The sequence below is a fragment of the Mustela erminea genome, chromosome 10, assembly GCF_009829155.1.
Source record: "Mustela erminea isolate mMusErm1 chromosome 10, mMusErm1.Pri, whole genome shotgun sequence".
In the NCBI taxonomy this organism is placed as follows: domain Eukaryota; kingdom Metazoa; phylum Chordata; class Mammalia; order Carnivora; family Mustelidae; genus Mustela; species Mustela erminea.
This window is the reverse complement of record NC_045623.1, coordinates 24,965,524-24,983,448: the sequence shown is the minus strand read 5'-3', so window position 1 is coordinate 24,983,448 and position 17,925 is coordinate 24,965,524. Positions and strand designations below refer to the sequence as shown.

The window sequence follows — 17,925 nt, the reverse complement described above, 5'->3', positions numbered from 1 at the left end:
TTCTGTAAGTGGAACAGTCTGGGGCGTAATTTCTGAATCTGCTACTTGTTTGATTTGGAACAAGTTACTTAGCCTTTCTAGGTTCCAGTTTCCTTCTCTTAAATGGGTACTATAATGTCTACTGACAAAGCCTCTGTGAAGCCCGAGATATATGTAACACACAGTAAGTGACCGCTATGATAACAACAAACACAACTACCTCTATTTAAGTGGTATTCCTTTAAAAACAAAAAAGGTTGACCCTTTTCCTCATTAAAAATTCAATTCCTATATTTTCCACATTCAAAAGTGTTGACTGGGCACCTGAGTGGCTCAGTGGGTTAAAGCCTCTGCCTTCAGCTCAGGTCATGATCCCGGGGTCCTGGGATCGAGCCCCTCATCGGGCTCTCTGCTCAGCAGGGAGCCTGCTTTCCTTCCTCTCTCTGCCTGCCTCTCTGTCTGCTTGTGGTCTCTGTACATATCTAATATAATCTTTATTAAGATAAAAATGAAGGATCTAACTACAGTGCTTAGCCAGTCACTGGCACTCATGAAGCCCTGAGTAGTTTTTCTTCATTAATATCACTTACCAAGAAATGACTTTCAAGCTATATTTGCTATTGCTGGTGCAAACAAGACTACATGATTTGACTAAGATAACTACACATATCACCTACAACTAAATCTACAAATATTCCTAAATTCTCTCCTAACACTGAGTGGACAGTTTATCCTGCTTCAAAACCATCATCTCCCCTTTACCTAGAGTATAAAATCAAAACCCAGGGGCACCTCGGGGTGGCTCAATGGGTTAATCCTCTGCCTTCAGCTCAGGCAGGGTCCTGAGATCGAGCCCTGCATCAGGCTCTCTGCTCAGCAGGTAGCCTGCTTGTCCCTCTCTCTCTCTCTCTCTCTGCCTGCCTCTCTGCCTACTTGTGATCTCTGTCAAATAAATAAATAAAAATCTAAAAAAAAAAAAAAAAGAATCAAAAACCACATGATAGAAAATGCAAAGGCTTTTCACAATTTTACCTACACCACATTTTTGCTCTTCCTCTTCCTTTACCTCAGCCCCTAACCTTCCGTTCCATCCACCCAGCTTCTCGCCATTTTCAAAGGAAGTTATATTCTCAAAGTTTGGGGACGGTATTATCTCCCCAGAGATGAGTCACTACATACTTCCTTGGCATTTCCTGTACTTCTTCAAAACATCATCAGCCAAGACCTTATACAAAATCTAATATTCCTTATTAATAGGTATTGCAATACCCACCAGGCAGTCTTCTTAAGAATAAAGGAAAAATTCTTTAAAAAAAAAAAAAAGGATAAAGTAAACATTCAAACTCAGAGAACTACTGTGGGCTACACTTGACATCAGATTCACTTAGATGTGGTACAGAGACGAGCACAGCTGCAGGGCATTTAAAGGCATTTTGCTTTGATGAGAGATCTTGTAGCACCTTATTCAGTTGGTCAGAAGCTATTTTCCCTACCCCTCCTCCACCTCCCTAGAGAAAGCTCAGGTTCAAGGAGATGAATTTCACATTAGACACGTTATCCTGCAAAAGCAGTATCTCTTGCAACACTCCTACAGCCACTGCTAACAGGATCCCTGCCAGGGATCTGCCAATGTCACAACACTTAGGGAAACCCAAAGATATGGCTTCTTGCTAGGTATTTATAGTTCTTCCTGGTCCCAGTGCACTTTGCCAGTCAGAAGTCATTTTTATCATAAGCATGTCACCTTACAACAGAGTTGACACTACTTTTATCTAGTTCCCTGGGAAACAAAATGAGAAGGTCATCCAAAGTCAAACTGTCAGGCAAAAATGGAAAAGGGTTTTGATAATTCTTTACCCACAAATAAATATATATATATATATATATATATATACATATATATATATATATATCTTAAGAAATGAGCAATTATAACAGTCTCTCCAGGAAAGGTAGAAAAGGGAAGAAGAGAGAGGAAAAACTTGAAAAGATAGTTTTCATCAGCATACGTACCATCGTCAGCTGCACCATCTGCTAGAAATATGTAGTAGCTTGAGTTTAGATCAAATCTATTCTTAGCCCCAGGAAGGGTAATGTTTCTTCTGAAAGAACACTGCATAACACCGTCCGCCAGCCTCCAAGCCAGATCCTCAAGAGTGTCCTACAAACATACAATGGGTCTTCTCAGCACTTCCCACAGATTTGCTAAAAATAAAATATGATCGACCTGACCTGCTGGATATCCTTTCCCTAAGATCCTTTGTGCATGTTTTGTCTGCTGTATTGTTGCTTTCCTACTTCCTCTCTGAGGAGTATAAGAAACATTTTCTCCTAGTTTGTCTTTATCCCCAACTTGGCAAAAATATTTTTTACATTGAATTGGAACCCCACAAGTCCTGTACCCAGGTTAGAAACTTTGGCAGATGCACTAACCCCGTCTGGCCACAGACACAAAATCAAAACACTGAAGAAACAATTAGGAAGTAATACACTCATGGCCAAAATGTAACATGCAACAAGGGAGAAGTCCCAAGCCCTGGGGAAAGCTCTACAGAGAGTATGAAGTCATTAGGCGACAGCTACTGCTCTGTCAGAGCTCATGTGCTTGCCAACCACCACGTGGAAAGAGACACTTCTCTACCAGAAATACCTGTAGCACAGGTGCCAAGAAGAGGCACAGAAGACAACTGACCAAGGCACTGAACCAGTCCCTGCCCTACACGCTTTTCTTTCTCACTGGACGAGAAATATACTCTTTTCTAAGATGTGAAAAAAGGATTTAGGTGACATAGGCAAGAATTCATCTTTTGCTACAAGAGAAACTTATCTGGTGCTTTTCCAAAGTCTAGAAAAGGGGAGATAGTGGTCAAAGGGGACAAAGTTGCAGTTACGTAGGATGAATAAGTCTAGAGATCTAATGTACAGCATGATGACTGTATTTAGTAATACTGTATTGTATACTGGAAATTTGCTAAGTGAATAAATTTCAGGTGCTCTCACCACAAAAAAGAGTTAAGTCTGTGAGGACACAACTGTGGTAATCATTTTGCTCTGTATATGTGTATCAAAACATCATGTTGTATACCTAAAATATAATTTTATTAATTTAGAGAAAAATAAGATATATACTTTAATATATGATGTTAAATATAAATGATATGATATTAATAATACATTAAACCTATAACTATAATAATACAATTTATATTTTTACATACTATTTTTAAAATAAAATAAAGCATAGAAAAGTTTCTCCCAGAGTATTATAAGAAAGGAAGCCTGCTGCCAGACTCCTTCTCTGGCTCTCTGCTAACTGAGCTATCTTGCAGCACAGTTCTGCCACTGTTGGCCACCTAGCCAAAAGGCAGACAAACCAGGTGGAGGGTCCCAGAATTTTCACACCTACCCTGGAGTCCATCACAGGGTGACTTCGCCCCATCACATGGGAAGGTTGTATGTGTACAGTCTGATCTTCACGAATACACAAATAAGCATCATCATCACCCTGAAAACGTTTGCACAGGAGAAAAATTCAAAGGAATGTCAACATTTTGTTTTTAAAAAAGCACCCCTAATGAAATCAAATCAAATGGTGTTGGATGCTTTTAAAACATCATTTACAGATTCAGTCTTAAATGATACTATGAATTCCAAGAACTGGCTGTCCAGTTTATAACTTTAAAATAATTTTGCTATGATGAATAAACAAACACAGAACAGAAACAGACTGATAAATACAGGGAACAACCCTGATGGTTGCCAGAGGGGAGGAGGGTGACGGATGGGCAAATGGGCGAGAGGCTGTGAGAGATGGAGGCTTTCAGCTATGGAATGAGTAAAGTCGTGGGAATAAAAGGTAGAGCACAGGGATACAGTCAATTGTATTATAACAGTGTTGTATGGTAACAGATAGTAGCTATACTTGCGATGCACATAACATGATGTTTAAAAATGTCCAATCGCTCAGCGGGTTAAGCCTCTGCCTTCAGCTCAGGTTATGTTCTCAGGGCCCTGCGATCGAGCCCCACATCAGACTCTGTGCTCAGCGGGGAGCCTGCTTCCCTCTCTCTCTCTGCCTGCCTCTCTGCCTACTTGTGATCTCTCTGTCTGTCAAATAAATAGATGAGTAAAATCTTAAAAAAAAAAAACAACTGTCCAGTCGCTACATTGTACACCTGAAACTAATGTAACATAGTGTGTCAATTATATATTATTCAAATAAAAAAATTTGTTATAATTCAAAAGCAACATAATTTCAATGTAAAAATAGATTAAAATAACATGTTTATATGCCCATAAACTCAAACAGGACTGTCAAAGCTTTCATGTATATTCATCCAAACCTATTTGTAATTATACCCATCTTTTCACCCCAAATAGAAAAATACTCAGTTCTGTTACCTTTTTTCACTGAATTTATTATGAACATTGTTTGTAAATAAGTATCTGTGTTTACAAATTTTCATAACTATAAATACACTGCACGACATTGGGTTTGGGGCAGTAACTTTTTTTTTTTTTAAGATTTTATTTATTTATTTGACAGAGAGAGATGACAAGCAGGCAGAGAGGCAGGCAGAGAGGCAGGCAGAGAAGAGGAAGCAGGCTCCCCGCGGAGCAGAGAGCCCGATGCGGGACTCTATCCCAGGACCCCGAGATCATGACCCGAGCCGAAGGCAGCGGCTTAACCCACTGAGCCACCCAGGCGCCCCCAAGGGCGCAGTAACTTTTAAGATGAAGACACTGTAATCAGATACTGCTAATACTGTCCACACTCAAGAGATTTACTACTACATATTAAAACCAACTTGTCTGAATTCAAGGAGCACTTTTTTGTCAGTCTAATTCTTATCTACCCTTTAGTCTCCAATATTCCTTAGCTCTAAATTTAGAGCTTAAAGTGACTATCAGAGGACAGACCAAATCTTCAAAATACATTTAAATGATGGTACAAAGAAATAATCTGCACTTTACTGTGTATAGTTCTGGTTCTTTCACCTATTCTAAACCATTCTCTGTAAACTATATAACAAGATCTTTCATATGTTGCAGTAGTCACTAAACTCCTTAAACAAAGCCAAGACTGACAACTTAAAATAAACTTTGCTATGAATCCCAATGATATTCTAACATATTTTAATTTTTTTTTTAAAGTTCCACTTTTGAGAACTCCCAAGTTCATAACCTTAACAAACCAATTATTCGCTGTTACACACCTTCTATTCAAATCAGAATTAGCCCAACTCAAAGAGTCATGGTGATCTAAACCAGCAATCAACAAACCATGGCATACAGACCAGATTCAGTCTGATGCCTGTTCTGGTAGACCCCACAGGCTAAGAAGGATGTTTACATATCTAAACCATTTGTTAAATAGAAGAATATATCATGATGAGTCAAAATACATGAAATCCAAATTTCAGTGTCCACAACTGAAGTTTGTTTTTTTTGTTGTTGTTGTTTGGGGTTTTTTTTGACAGAGAGAGAGAGAGAGAGAGAGAGAGATCACAAGTGGGCAGAGAGGCAGGCAGAGAGCGAAGGGAAAGCAGGCTATCCGTTGAGCAGAGAGCCCGATGCGGGGCCCGATCCCAGGACCCTGAGATCATGACCTGAGCCAAAGGCAGAGGCTCAACCCACTGAGCCACCCAGGCGCCCCCACAAATGAAGTTTTATTGGAACACAGCCACACCTATTAATTTATGGATTGTCTTTTGCTGTTTCAGTGCTACCACACAGAGATGAGTATTTAAAACTCAGACCAGATGCCCACAAATTCTAAAGTAGTTACTACCTGGACCTCTACAGGAAAAGTTCACAGATCTCTAATTTAAACAAACAATGGCGTATTTTCTAGACTATCATCTCTGAGGTATACAAACTCTTCTTTTATTTAAAACAAATTTTGCTTTTAACAAAATTTGAGGCAAAATGATGATGGGCCAACTGCCACACTAACTCACTGCAGAGAGAACTCTCCAATATTGGAGAGAATGTTGGGGAAGGAGAAGTACTCTCAGTTCTCTCTACTCTACAGCGAAGAGTATGAAAAGGTGCTTTTGTGACCCTGGGCTCCAGGCAATTCTAAAAACCCCAAGTTTGGAGCAGGGAAGCAGACATGGAAGAAGTTCCACCAAGTTTCTGAATCGGACAGATCCTCTTTCTCCCATTTATTCCTCTTGAACCAAGCATTTAGAACGTATTCTGTTCAGAAAATAATTGCGTGAATATTGTGGGAAAAATAAAGATGACTACATTGTTCTTATAACCAAAAACTACATTTTAATGGAAGAGATAGTTACAATAGTATGTGAATTATGATAAAACAGGATTAGACAAAGTACCACGGAAGCACAAATCATGTAGAGCCAAAAGACTGGAAAAAAAGTTATCAGAAAAGATTATAATTATGTAGGCCTTAGAGAATAAAAAATACTTACACGTGGATAAAGTAGAGCTGAGATTAAAGGAAACGTTTTCTAAACGGAGGAACTTCCAGAACCAAATACATAGAAACAAAATAATATGTGAAACTTTTAGGAAACAGGTAATTACGTTAGCCAAAAAGATATACATGGTAAGCCTGGAAATTCCAACATGGACCTTGAAGAGTTTTGAAAGCCAAGCTAATGAAAAAAAGAACAAAACAAAAAAATTTTTTCCTATAACTACTAAAGGTTCACCAAAGTTTCTGGGGATAGGATTGAGATGATCTCCATGGAAGCTCAGGAAGAAAACAACAGTGACTGTTAAAAGATGACATGTGGAGGAAAAAAAAAAAAAAAAAAGATGACATGGAATAAAACTGCTAAAAACTAGTGAGAGGCCACTGTGATGGTCTGGAAATGACAATAAAAGTGTAAGCCAAGTCAGAGATAGTGACAATGCAAAAAAGATAATGAAGTATGTCAAAGACAGAATCAAAAGTATCTGGAAGGTTAAAAGCAATGAACACACTAGCACCCAAATCTTGACTTCTAAACATTATTCCTATAACAGAGAACAGACCTCCTTTGAGAAATGAAAATGCATAACAGTGTAAGATGAATGGACATTTTGTTACACCAAAAAACAAACCCACACCAAAAAACTAATGGAGACACATCAAAGGGCATTAAAAAAAAAAAAAAAAAAAAAAAACAGCAACACACACACAGCTTGAAGGAGCCACATTTGGGTCAATATGAGCATCTAAAAGAAGAATGATGATGATAAACCATAACACAACAGACCAAAGGAATTCATCAGTCCATACTGTTTCACCAAAAGTGAAGGGTGGATGCCAAGAATGCTCTTCTTTTTAGAAGAATGCCAGCTAATAAATAAATTAGAAAATCACCATTTTGCAACCACAAATGTAAAAACTGTTTCAGGAAAGGAACATCAATAGATACTAAAATCATTTGGTAAAATGTTATTGAGGAACAGAATATTCACCATCAAAGTATCACCTCACAGATGACTTACTAATTAAAAAGAGAAAATACGACTTCACAATGGAAATATCTGACAGATACAAGTGATGAAACACAGAATCACCAATAATGGAATAATCGGATATTACACATCTCTTGATATGATGCACTGAGATAGAAACAAACCCCTTAGGTAGTACTGTGCCAAAAACCTGAACCTGAATCTACTGTACAAACTGTGGGACATTCTACAGAATTAGACTAAAAAAAATCTAGAAAACAGTCAGGATAACAGATGAAAGAGATGTAACAATTAAAGGTATTGAGTGATAAATTGCCCAGGACAGTATCTGAAAAGAAGCAAGGAATCAATAATGGTAACTGCTTTTTTACTACTAGTTTTGATCACCAAGAATGAGGGACACAAGAAACATGAGGAGGGAATATATTAAGTTCCTTTTTACAGATGACGGTTAGTGTCATCCAGGAACATTCATCAGGACAAGATCAGCTGGCCACTGGAAATTCCAATCTGAAGTACAATAGAGGCCAGAATTGGGAACATTCTAGAACTGAACATTAAGAAATTATGTACAGGGGCGCCTGGGTGGCTCAGTGGGGTAAAGCCTCTGCCTTCGGCTCAGGTCATGATCCCGGAGTCCTGGGATGGAGCCCCACATTGGGCTCTCTGCTCAGCGGGGAGCCTGCTTCCTCCTCTCTCTCTGCCTACTTGGGATCTCTGTCTGTCAAATAAATAAATAAAATCTAAAAAAAAAAGAAAAGAAAGAAATTATGTACAAAGCAAGGTGACACTGGGCAGGAGAAGGAAGGCAAAAGAAGCTAATATATAGTATTATATATTGGATCTTGGGTCAGAAATTTTTTTTTTAATAGCTATAAAGGGGCACCTGGATAGCTCAGTGGGTTAAAGCCTCTGACTTCAGCTCAGGTCATGATCTCAGGGTCCTGGGATCAAGCCCCGCATCGGGCTCTCTGCTCAGCAGGGAGCCTGCTTCCTCCTCTCTCTGTCTCTGCCTGCCTCTCTGCCTGCTTGTCTGTCAAATAAATAAAAATATTTTAAAAAAAATAGCTATAAAGGACTGTATGGGGACAACTGAAGCATTTGGAATATAGACTATATTGCATATAATTATTATATCATTGTTAAGTTTTCTCAATGTGATCAAGATATGGTAATTACAGGAGCACATCCTTGTTCTTAGGAGATACTTGCTAAAAATTCTAAAGATAAAATGTCATGATATATCTATAACAACTTTCAAATAGTTTGGGAAAAAATATATCAAGAATATACAGTATTATTTATGTACTTTATATCATTTAATAAAGTATCTGAGATAGGGAATATGTGTGTGCTTTGAAATGTAGTTAAAATTCAGACATTATCAAGTCATTGTTAGCAAAAATATGGAAAATTATACTCTTCATCAATTTTAATGGCAAAGCCTAATACCAAAACAATTGTTATCATTAATTTACAAGTAAAACTAAAAAAGGTAACATTTAGCTAATATTCATAGCATCAGATACCTTTGTATTTAAATTTATATTAGGTACTGAAAAGAAAGAGCAGATCATAAAAATATCCTAAAATTTTCTAAATAGCCAAAAATAGAAATAACTACTTTAAAAATATTTTCTGAGGATGATTTATTTCACTCAATTTAGGCAAACAGGTGTACAGATGATTTTAATCATTAAGTAAGATTGCTCTGTAAATCAACGGCACCTGCATAATTAAGTCTTTTTTATAAACATTTTTTGATGAGTACTATACTAGAAACATAAGATTTCTAAGTAAGATAAATATATCTTGAATTAAAGACAAATGCTTTTGTGCCATCTATGCCTACAACTTAGAAAAGAAACAACTGGTCTACTTATGGGCTCCTCATCACCACGCCCAGAGGAGCAGTAGTATCTTTTCCTCTCGCTGACAGATTTTCTGTGACCAGAGAAAGAAAAATATGAATATACTGCTGCATAAAGTTTGGGTCTAAAGTGACTGTTTTTTAGTTAAGGGACTGGAGCACATATCTAAATGAGCACTGTGTGTTAGAGATGAAGCTAGACACTAATTTCCAACAAGACCACCATTGTTAATCAATCCTTGGGGAGCCCATCTTCAGAATTTCTATCATAACCAGTTCCATCCCATTCACACAACAAGCACTACCACCTTCTTTTCTTTTTTTTTTTTTTAAAGATTTTATTTATTTTATTTGACAGAGATTACAAGTAGGCAGAGAGGCAGGCGGAGAGAGAGAGGAGGAAGCAGGCTCCCTGCCGAGCAGAGAGCCCAATGCGGGACTCGATCCCAGGACCCTGAGATCATGACCTGAGCCGAAGGCAGTGGCTTAACCCACTGAGCCACCCAGGCGCCCACCACCTTCTTTTCTTATTGCTGTGTAGTTCCATTTTATTTTTAATCCAGTCTCGTCATCTACCTTAGGTGCCAAACCTGGTTCATTTTGGCCAGAACTGCAAATACCCAAAAGAATATGCTATAGCTCTGGGGCACCTGGGTGGCTCAGTGGGTTAAAGCCCTCTGCCTTTGGCTCAGGTCATGATCTCAGGGTCCTGGGACTGAGCACCACATCGGGCTCTCTGCTCAGCAGTGAGCCTGCTTCCCCCCACCTCCGTCCCTCTCTCTACTTGTAATCTCTGTCTGTCAAATAAATAAATAAAATCTTTTAAAAAAAAAAAATGCTATAGGTCTGATGACAGTTATACAGGGAAATGGGGAAAATGTTTTGGAACTATTGTAACATCATTCAATCAAGTATAAAACTTCCCAAAAAACAAGGTTTTTTTGGTTTTTTGGTTTTCTGGGTTTTTTTTTTTTATTTGACAGAGAGAGAGGTCACAAGTAGGTAGAGAGGCAGGCAGAGAGAGGGGGAAGCAGGCTCCCTACCAAGCAGAAAGCCCAACACGGGGCTCGATCCCAGGACCCTGAGATCATGACCTGAGCTGAAGGCAGAGGCTTTAACCCACTGAGCCACCCAGGCGCCCCCCCAACAAACAACTTTAAAAAAGAAAGAGTTTCGGGGCACCTGGGTGGCTCAGTGGGTTAAGCCGCTGCCTTCGGCTCAGGTCATGATCTCAGGGTCCTGGGATCGAGTCCCGCATCGGGCTCTCTGCTCAGCAGGGAGCCTGCTTCCCTCTCTCTCTCTCTGCCTGCTTCTCTGCTTACTTGTGATCTATTTCTGTCAAATGAATAAATAAAATCTTTAAAAAAAAAAAAAAAAAGAAAGAGTTTTAATTTCTTATATGTTATTTTTAAAAGCATATGATGTATCTGGGGCACATGGGTGGCTCAGATGTTTAAGCACCCGACTCTTGATTTCAGCTCAGTCATGATCTCGGGGTCATAAGATAGAGCCTCGCTTCAGGCTCTGCACTAGGCATGGAGCTACTTAAGATTCTCTCTTTCCCTATCCCACTGTCCCTCCCCTCTCTAAAAAAATAATAAAAAATAAAAGCATATGACATATCTTATCTCTCCTAAGTTTAAGGTATACATTTTGCCTAATGAAAGAGAATAATGGGAGCATTCAAGGACTATATAGTAAAACATCTAGGTCATATGCAGACACATATAGTAAAATACCTTGGCGTAATTTTTTACCCCTGGCTTCCTGCAAAACTTCCAAGCAACCTACAAGGACCAATATGATCAGAGTACACTTTTAGGGAAATATTAGTTCTTCTAGTACAGAATCTCAGCATTCCTTTCTTTTTTTGAAATAGGATTTCCTAAAGAAGTGATGTTAAGTTTAAAACCGGACAGGAAAGACCCTGTTGACTTTGCTAACATGGAAGTAAAAGGCTTTCTCCATTTGTAGTCATCCCTGACCTCCTGCCAACTCTGCTTTGAACAGGACTCGAACGTGTCCTGGCCCACACTTTCTGGCCTTCCCTCGGGGAGATCAGGATGCCTTGGCAGCACTCTGCTCTTCCACACCGTGGCACAAGGCTGCCATCTACAGAACTATTCCATCCAGCCAGCACTACCAGGGGAGAGGGAGAATCAGCTCAAAACAAATGCTGCCCGGGCGCCTGGGTGGTTCAGTGGGTTAAAGCTTCTGCCTTTGGCTCAGGTCAAGATCCCAGGGTCCTGAGATGGAGCCCTGCGTCGGACTCTCTGCTCGGCAGGGAGTCTGTTTCCTCCTCTCTCTCTCTGCCTGCCTCTCTGCCTTGTGATCTGTCTGTGAAATAAACGAATAAAATCTTAAAAAAAAAAAAAACACAAATGCTGCCTTCCCTAGATCTGACAAAGGAGCCTCCAGTGAAGGTGTATTTATGCCTGGACACAGCAGGTGTCATTCTCCGGGATATGTACCAATCAATGACTACCAAAATGGAGACACTGAGGCAGCAACTCACGCTGTGGTTGCTGGCCATTGGAGAAAACAACATCACAAACAACGTAAGACTTTTATGCACAGCAACTTTTCTTAACCGCACTTCCTGCTTTTATCACAGAGACAGACAGAAAGATACAGGGGCAAGTCCACCGGCTATAGAGCAGTTTTCTGAACTCTCCGTAGGATGGACTGTTCTTAGAGCTATATAATTGCACAACTGTTATAAACACGATATACCTAAAAAAGTGTTTAAGTCAGCATCTCCTCTAAGTTACTGTGTCTTGCCCTCCCCCTCCCCCTCCCCATTTTAAGTATGATCATTTGACCATGGAACAAACAAGTCCACCGCCGTTGATTAGCCTCCCTCTTTCATTATCACTTACGTAAGTAAGGGATACAAACCATCCATCTGTCATGAGAAAGCGCAAAAGATAAATAGCCTTTACTGGGCCCACTCATTTCAACCACCACTGACTGGTCATCTCGTGTGAAGGACAAGAAGAAACAGGCGTGCTCCTTCTCTGGGTCACAGTTCACAGGACTCCTAACACAGAACTTCTTGTTCCCACAATCTGAAGCACTGAACTAGAAAAATGATAGGGAGAAAAAGTCTTAATTACCGACAAGGCAGTTCATTTCACCATGATAAAAGAGCCACTACTTGAAGCACAAATTTTCACAAAAGTATCTTTTCATAATAGAGATTCAAAGTAGGAGACAAAAGACACAATCCAAATTAGAAATGATCAGAGTAGTAGTTAGGTTGTGAACTTTTAAACTTAATTAATTTTAATTGAAATCTGGAAGACACAACATTAGTTGGACTATAATGTGATGAGTATTAAAAGGACTTTAATACACAAAATATTTCACATTAATTAAGTTCTGGAGCGAAGTTTTTAGCAAATTTTGAAAAACATTTTAAAGAATATTTAGGTTCACACTGACTCTTGCCTAAAGTGTATCCTTGAGTTTTTAGAATGCACTTCTAAAAAGCAGACAGACAAACTCTTAGCAAGTTTTTATATTTAGATCATGGACTCTGCTTCTAGAATTCAGGTTCAAATTGGATATTAAAATAGTATTAGAAAAAATGGTTACTCCTATATATACCACCATTCAAATTGGATATTAAAACAGTATTAGAAAAAATGGTTACTCCTATATATATCACCACTCTAAATAATAGTAATAACAATTAAGTGGAGAAGAAGCATGAACAACCTACAATGACTTAATTCAGAGCTCCTTGTTATAGCAAAAAAGAGAAATATTATCAAAAAATGTCAGCTCTACAATCTGACAGAGCAAATGTACGGTCATCTTGTGAGAAGGCGCTGTGAGGGTATATTTCAGAAGAGTTTTTTTTTTCTTTTATTTTTTCAGTGTTCCAAGATTCAGTTTATCGACCACACCCAGTGCACTATACAATACATGCCCTCCTTTTTTTTTTTTTAAAGATTTTATTTATTTATTTGACAGAGAGAGCTCACAAGTAGACAGAGAGGCAGGCAGAGAGAGAGAGGGAAGCAGGCTCCCCGCTGAGCAGAGAGCCCGATGCGGAACTCGACCCCAGGACCCTGAGATCATGACCTGAGCTGAAGGCAGCGGCTTAACCCACTGAGCCACCCAGGCGCCCCAATACATGCCCTCCTTAATACCCATCACTAGGCTAACCCATCTCCCCTCCATTCGAAAACCCTCAGTTTGTTTCTCAGAGTCCATAGTTTCTCATGGTTCATCTCCCCCTCCAATTTACCCCAATTCACTTTTCCTTTCCTTCTCATAATGGAGGACATTACATACCAGTAAGTGAAATCACATGATAATTTACTTTCTCTGCTTGACTTATTTCACTCAGCATAATCTCCTTCAGTCCCATCCATGTTGATACAGAAGTTGGATATTCATCCTTTCTGATGGAGGCATAATACTTCACTGTGGTATGGACCATATATCTTCTTTACGCATTTAACTGTTGAAGGGCATCTTAGCTCTTTCCACAGTTTGATGACTGTGGCCATTGCTGCTATGAACACTGGGGTACAGATGGCCCTTCTTTTCACTGTGTCTCTGGGATAAATACCCAGCAGTGCAATCACAGGGCCATAGGGAAGCTCTAATTTTAATTTCTTAAGGAATCTCCACAGTTTTCCAAAGTGGCTGCACCAACTTGCATTCCCACCAATAGTGTAAGAGGGTTCCCCTTTCTCCACATCCTCCCCCACACATGTTGTTTACTCTCTTGTTTATTTTGGCCATTCTAACTGGTATAAGGTGGTATCTCAATGAGGTTTTGATTTGATTTTCCCTGATGGCTAATGATGACGAACACTTTTTCATGTGTCTGTTAGCCATTTGTTTTGTCTTGTTTGGAGCACTGTTTGTTCATGTCTTCTGCCCATTCTTTGACGTGATTATCTGTTTTTTTAGGTGTTGAATTTGAAGAGTTCTTTATAGATCTTGGATATCAGCCCTTTGTCTATAGTGTCATTTGCAAATATCTTCTCCCACTCTGTGGGTTAAACACTGTGTAACTAGATCTAATGGGAACTGTATCAAAAAAAAACTTCTCATTTCTTCTACTCTACCAATACTTCTGGCCACCAAATGTGTGGCGGGTTTTCCCACATTAACCAATTCTGCAATTCTCTGTGGACACCAATCGCGGTCCCACATTGCAATTCCATTCTGACACAATCTACCTGAAGTTAGTGTTCAATCCTACAAGTTGGGGGCTCAGTCCCAGAAGATTACTCACTTCAGAGGCCAATCACAAGTTCCAGGTTCCCACTGGAGAGGACTGGAGGTTCCCATGACCCTCTCCTCGAGTCTGATAATGTACTAGGATAGCTCACGGAACTCAGGAACACGGCCTTCCTACTAGATTACCAGTGTGATATTTCTTTTTTAAGATTTTATTTATTTATTTAGAAACAGAGTGAAAGAGAGACAGAACACACATAAGCAGGAAAAGGGGCTGCGGGAGGGGCTCAAGCAGGCTGCTTGCTGAGTACAAAGCCCATGTGGGGCTGGATCAACCTGAGATCATGACCTGCACCAGAATCAAGGGTCTGACGCTTAATAAGTGAGCCACCCAGTGCATCAAGTGTATTATTAAAGGATGAAACCCCAGGAACAGTCAGATGGAAAAGGCACACAGGGCAAGGAATGTGGAAAGGGGCATGGAGCTTCCACACCCTCTCCAAGGTACCACCCTTAGAGCACTTCCATGTTTTCAGCAACCTGGAAGCTCTCTGAACCCCATACTTTTGGGATTTTTATACAGGCTTCATCATGGAGGCATGATGGATTGTTGACTCAATTTTCAGCCCACCTCTCAACTCTGGAAAATAAAGGAGTGGGGTAGAAAGGCATGGGCTGGTCTTTCTGGAGACCTGCCCCCATCCAGGAGCCCACCCAGAGTTACCTCATTAGAACAAAAGGTATCCCTATCACTCAGCAAATTACAAGGGACTTAGGAGCTCTGTATCAGGTACTGGGGTCAATGGCCAAATATTAGCAGGAAACACAGCAGAGACCAATATATATATTTCTTATTATTTCACAGGAACTTAAAGAAAAGTCACTGAGTGGAAAGAGCAAGCCACTACCAAACTTGGGTTTTGATCACTGCTCTCCCCTTTAATTCATCACATTTGCTAAAGAACTTACTGCCTGTCTCTCTTGCATCCTCCAACTACACAACAGAGACTGAACCCTGAGGTCTCTTCTAGCTCTACAAATGCTATAATCTCATGACTCTGCCTTTCTAAAATCAGGATTACAAACCTGGTGCAGAGATACCATAAAGGCTCCGAGAACAAATGCCTTTTATGTGAATATATGGAAAGATAATTCTATCAGTAGATTCCTACCAGGAAGCTCAGGTCCAAAATGCCCATTTACTACCCTAAAGCAGCTTTGAAACTAAACATTAAGATTAATTAAACTGAGGGGTGCCTGGCTGGCTCAATCAGTGGAGTGTGCAGTGCAACTCTTGGTCTCAGGGTTTTAAGTTCAATACCCACACTGGTCATGGAGATTACTTAAAAATAAAATCTTAAAAAAAAAAAAAAAAGGCTAAGTAAACAGAACTAGTGCAAATAAAAGATCTAATTGTATGGTCAAAAGTGTAAAATTCAGGGCACCTGGGTGGCTCAGTGGGTTAGGCCTCTGCCTTCGGGTCAGGTCATGGTCCCAGGGTCCTGGGATCGAGCCCCACACTGGGCTCTCTGCTCGGTGGGAGCCTGCTTTTCCCCCTTTCTCTCTGCCTCCCTCTCTGTCTATTTGTGAGCTCTCTCTGTCAAATAAATAAATAAAATCTTTTTTTTTTAAAGGTGTAAAATTCATAATAATGTAGTCAAATAAAATCATCATATACTGCAAAATGTAGAAGGGAAACAAAGTGAGACATTACACAGGAGCACAAGTGCTTTACTTAGTCTTCCCTACAAGAACAAAGAGCTATAAAAAGATTTTTAAAAAGAGAAGGAAAAGAAAAAAGGAACTAATATTTACAGAATTTCTATTAAGTGCAAATCAGTTAGAAATCTTACATTCATTACTTTAATTCTCATAATGATACTAAGAGCTAGATATTATGATTTCTCATTTCTTAGGTAAAGAAACTGACCTCTTGAGAATTAAATAGCTTGTCCAAAGTCACACATAAAGTAGACAAGTTGGGAATCAGACCCAAGCTTATTCTTTCAACTGTAATCACCTGCTCTAAGACATTTTTCATTTAACGGACTTCTGAATTAGTAAGTCTAACATCAGAATTTCTTTCAGTGAAACTTTCCTAATATTTCCCATATGCATTATCCTTTACCAAATATGTTTTCTTCCATCATCATTCTTCTGAACCAGGGGGCCTGAATGGAATTCTGCCTGAGGGGTTTGTGAAGATTTTCTGTAGCTCAGCACAGAGAATCCCCCAGTACTCATTGGCCTTCATGAAATCGGATCCAAGAGTTACATCACTATTTCAAGATTCTCCTCCAAATCCTGTCTAAATTTAGCCCAAGCTTTAATCTTCCTCTCCACATTTGCTATTTGGCAGAAGAGACTCTGAGTGATATCAGATCCACACCTCGAACATTCAGGGTCTTGCACTGTCTTTATTCTGACCTCCAAGTCATAATGTTGCCATGAAGATGTCCTGCAGATTTCCTGCAGAAGTCCCAAAAACTTGCTACCACAACCCAGTACAGCTACTTCTCTATACGCTTCACCAACCTAGAACCACAGTCCCTAATGATACCATTATTACAGACTGCATTTGTTGAAACCATAAAAAGGTCACTTACTGATTTGGTTAGATGGGAGACCGGAGGTAATGTCGACAAAGGGGCTACTGTAGCTTCGGGTGTGGTAAAAGGCAGTGTGTTAGGTTGTGAAATTACAGGACCAGGAATCTTCACCCAGTAGATTTTATACTTCTCAACAACTGTGACTCTGAAATGCAGTACAAATGAGATCAAACAGAACCCTGATTGTGGCCCATCATAATCAAATTGAAAAAAAAAAAATAGGGAAAAAAAAAGGAATAAAGTAGGGACACCCAACTTAATACTACCTAATAGTACTACTAGTTTTGTGTGAAACTCTATGACTCTTCCACCTCATCACTAAGTGAACTTTTACTGCCCTTGGTCTCTTGCTCGCTCTTGAGCTTTCTTTTCTTCTCTTCTCCTCTCTCCCTTGTCTGTTCTTTGGACATACAGCAGTCTTGAATGCAGAACTAAGAACTAAACTGCACAGATTTCTACTCCCTGACACATAAAGAACATACTACTGTAACTACCTATTTCAGAGTGCACTATTCAAATTATTCCACAGAGCAGGCGTAGCAGGGAAATACAGGGAGAATGCTACATAGGTGACCATCAGCTCTTACTGGAGTCACAGTCCCTTTCCACATTCCACACAACAGACAGGGGCAAAGCTGTGTCACTGTGTGCTGGGACCTGTGTACCAAGTAGAACAAAAAACAGAGACATGCCAGGAGAGTAATTCTCCTTAAAATACATGTCTCTAACACCACTAAGGAATCATTACACTGCTTTATGACATTCTACTTACCCTTGCAGATAGAAGGGGGAAGGACTTCTAATTCTACTGAATTTCATTATTCTGAGGGC

The 17,925-nt window shown here is 39.7% G+C and overlaps 1 protein-coding gene across 2 annotated transcripts in view; it reads right to left on the bottom strand.

Annotated features, from left to right (window-relative positions):
• The window catches only part of FRRS1 (ferric chelate reductase 1), a 72,975-nt gene that overhangs the window by 15,805 nt on the left and 39,245 nt on the right, over nt 1–17,925 (bottom strand). For both annotated transcript variants that reach the window (XM_032302453.1, XM_032302452.1), the window contains 4 exons: nt 17,092–17,239; nt 12,182–12,364; nt 3,386–3,484; nt 1,993–2,140 (listed from right to left, as the gene is read on the bottom strand). In XM_032302453.1, coding sequence (XP_032158344.1) covers nt 1,993–2,140; nt 3,386–3,484; nt 12,182–12,364; nt 17,092–17,239 — 578 coding nt within the window. The remainder of the gene's footprint in view (nt 1–1,992; nt 2,141–3,385; nt 3,485–12,181; nt 12,365–17,091; nt 17,240–17,925) is intronic.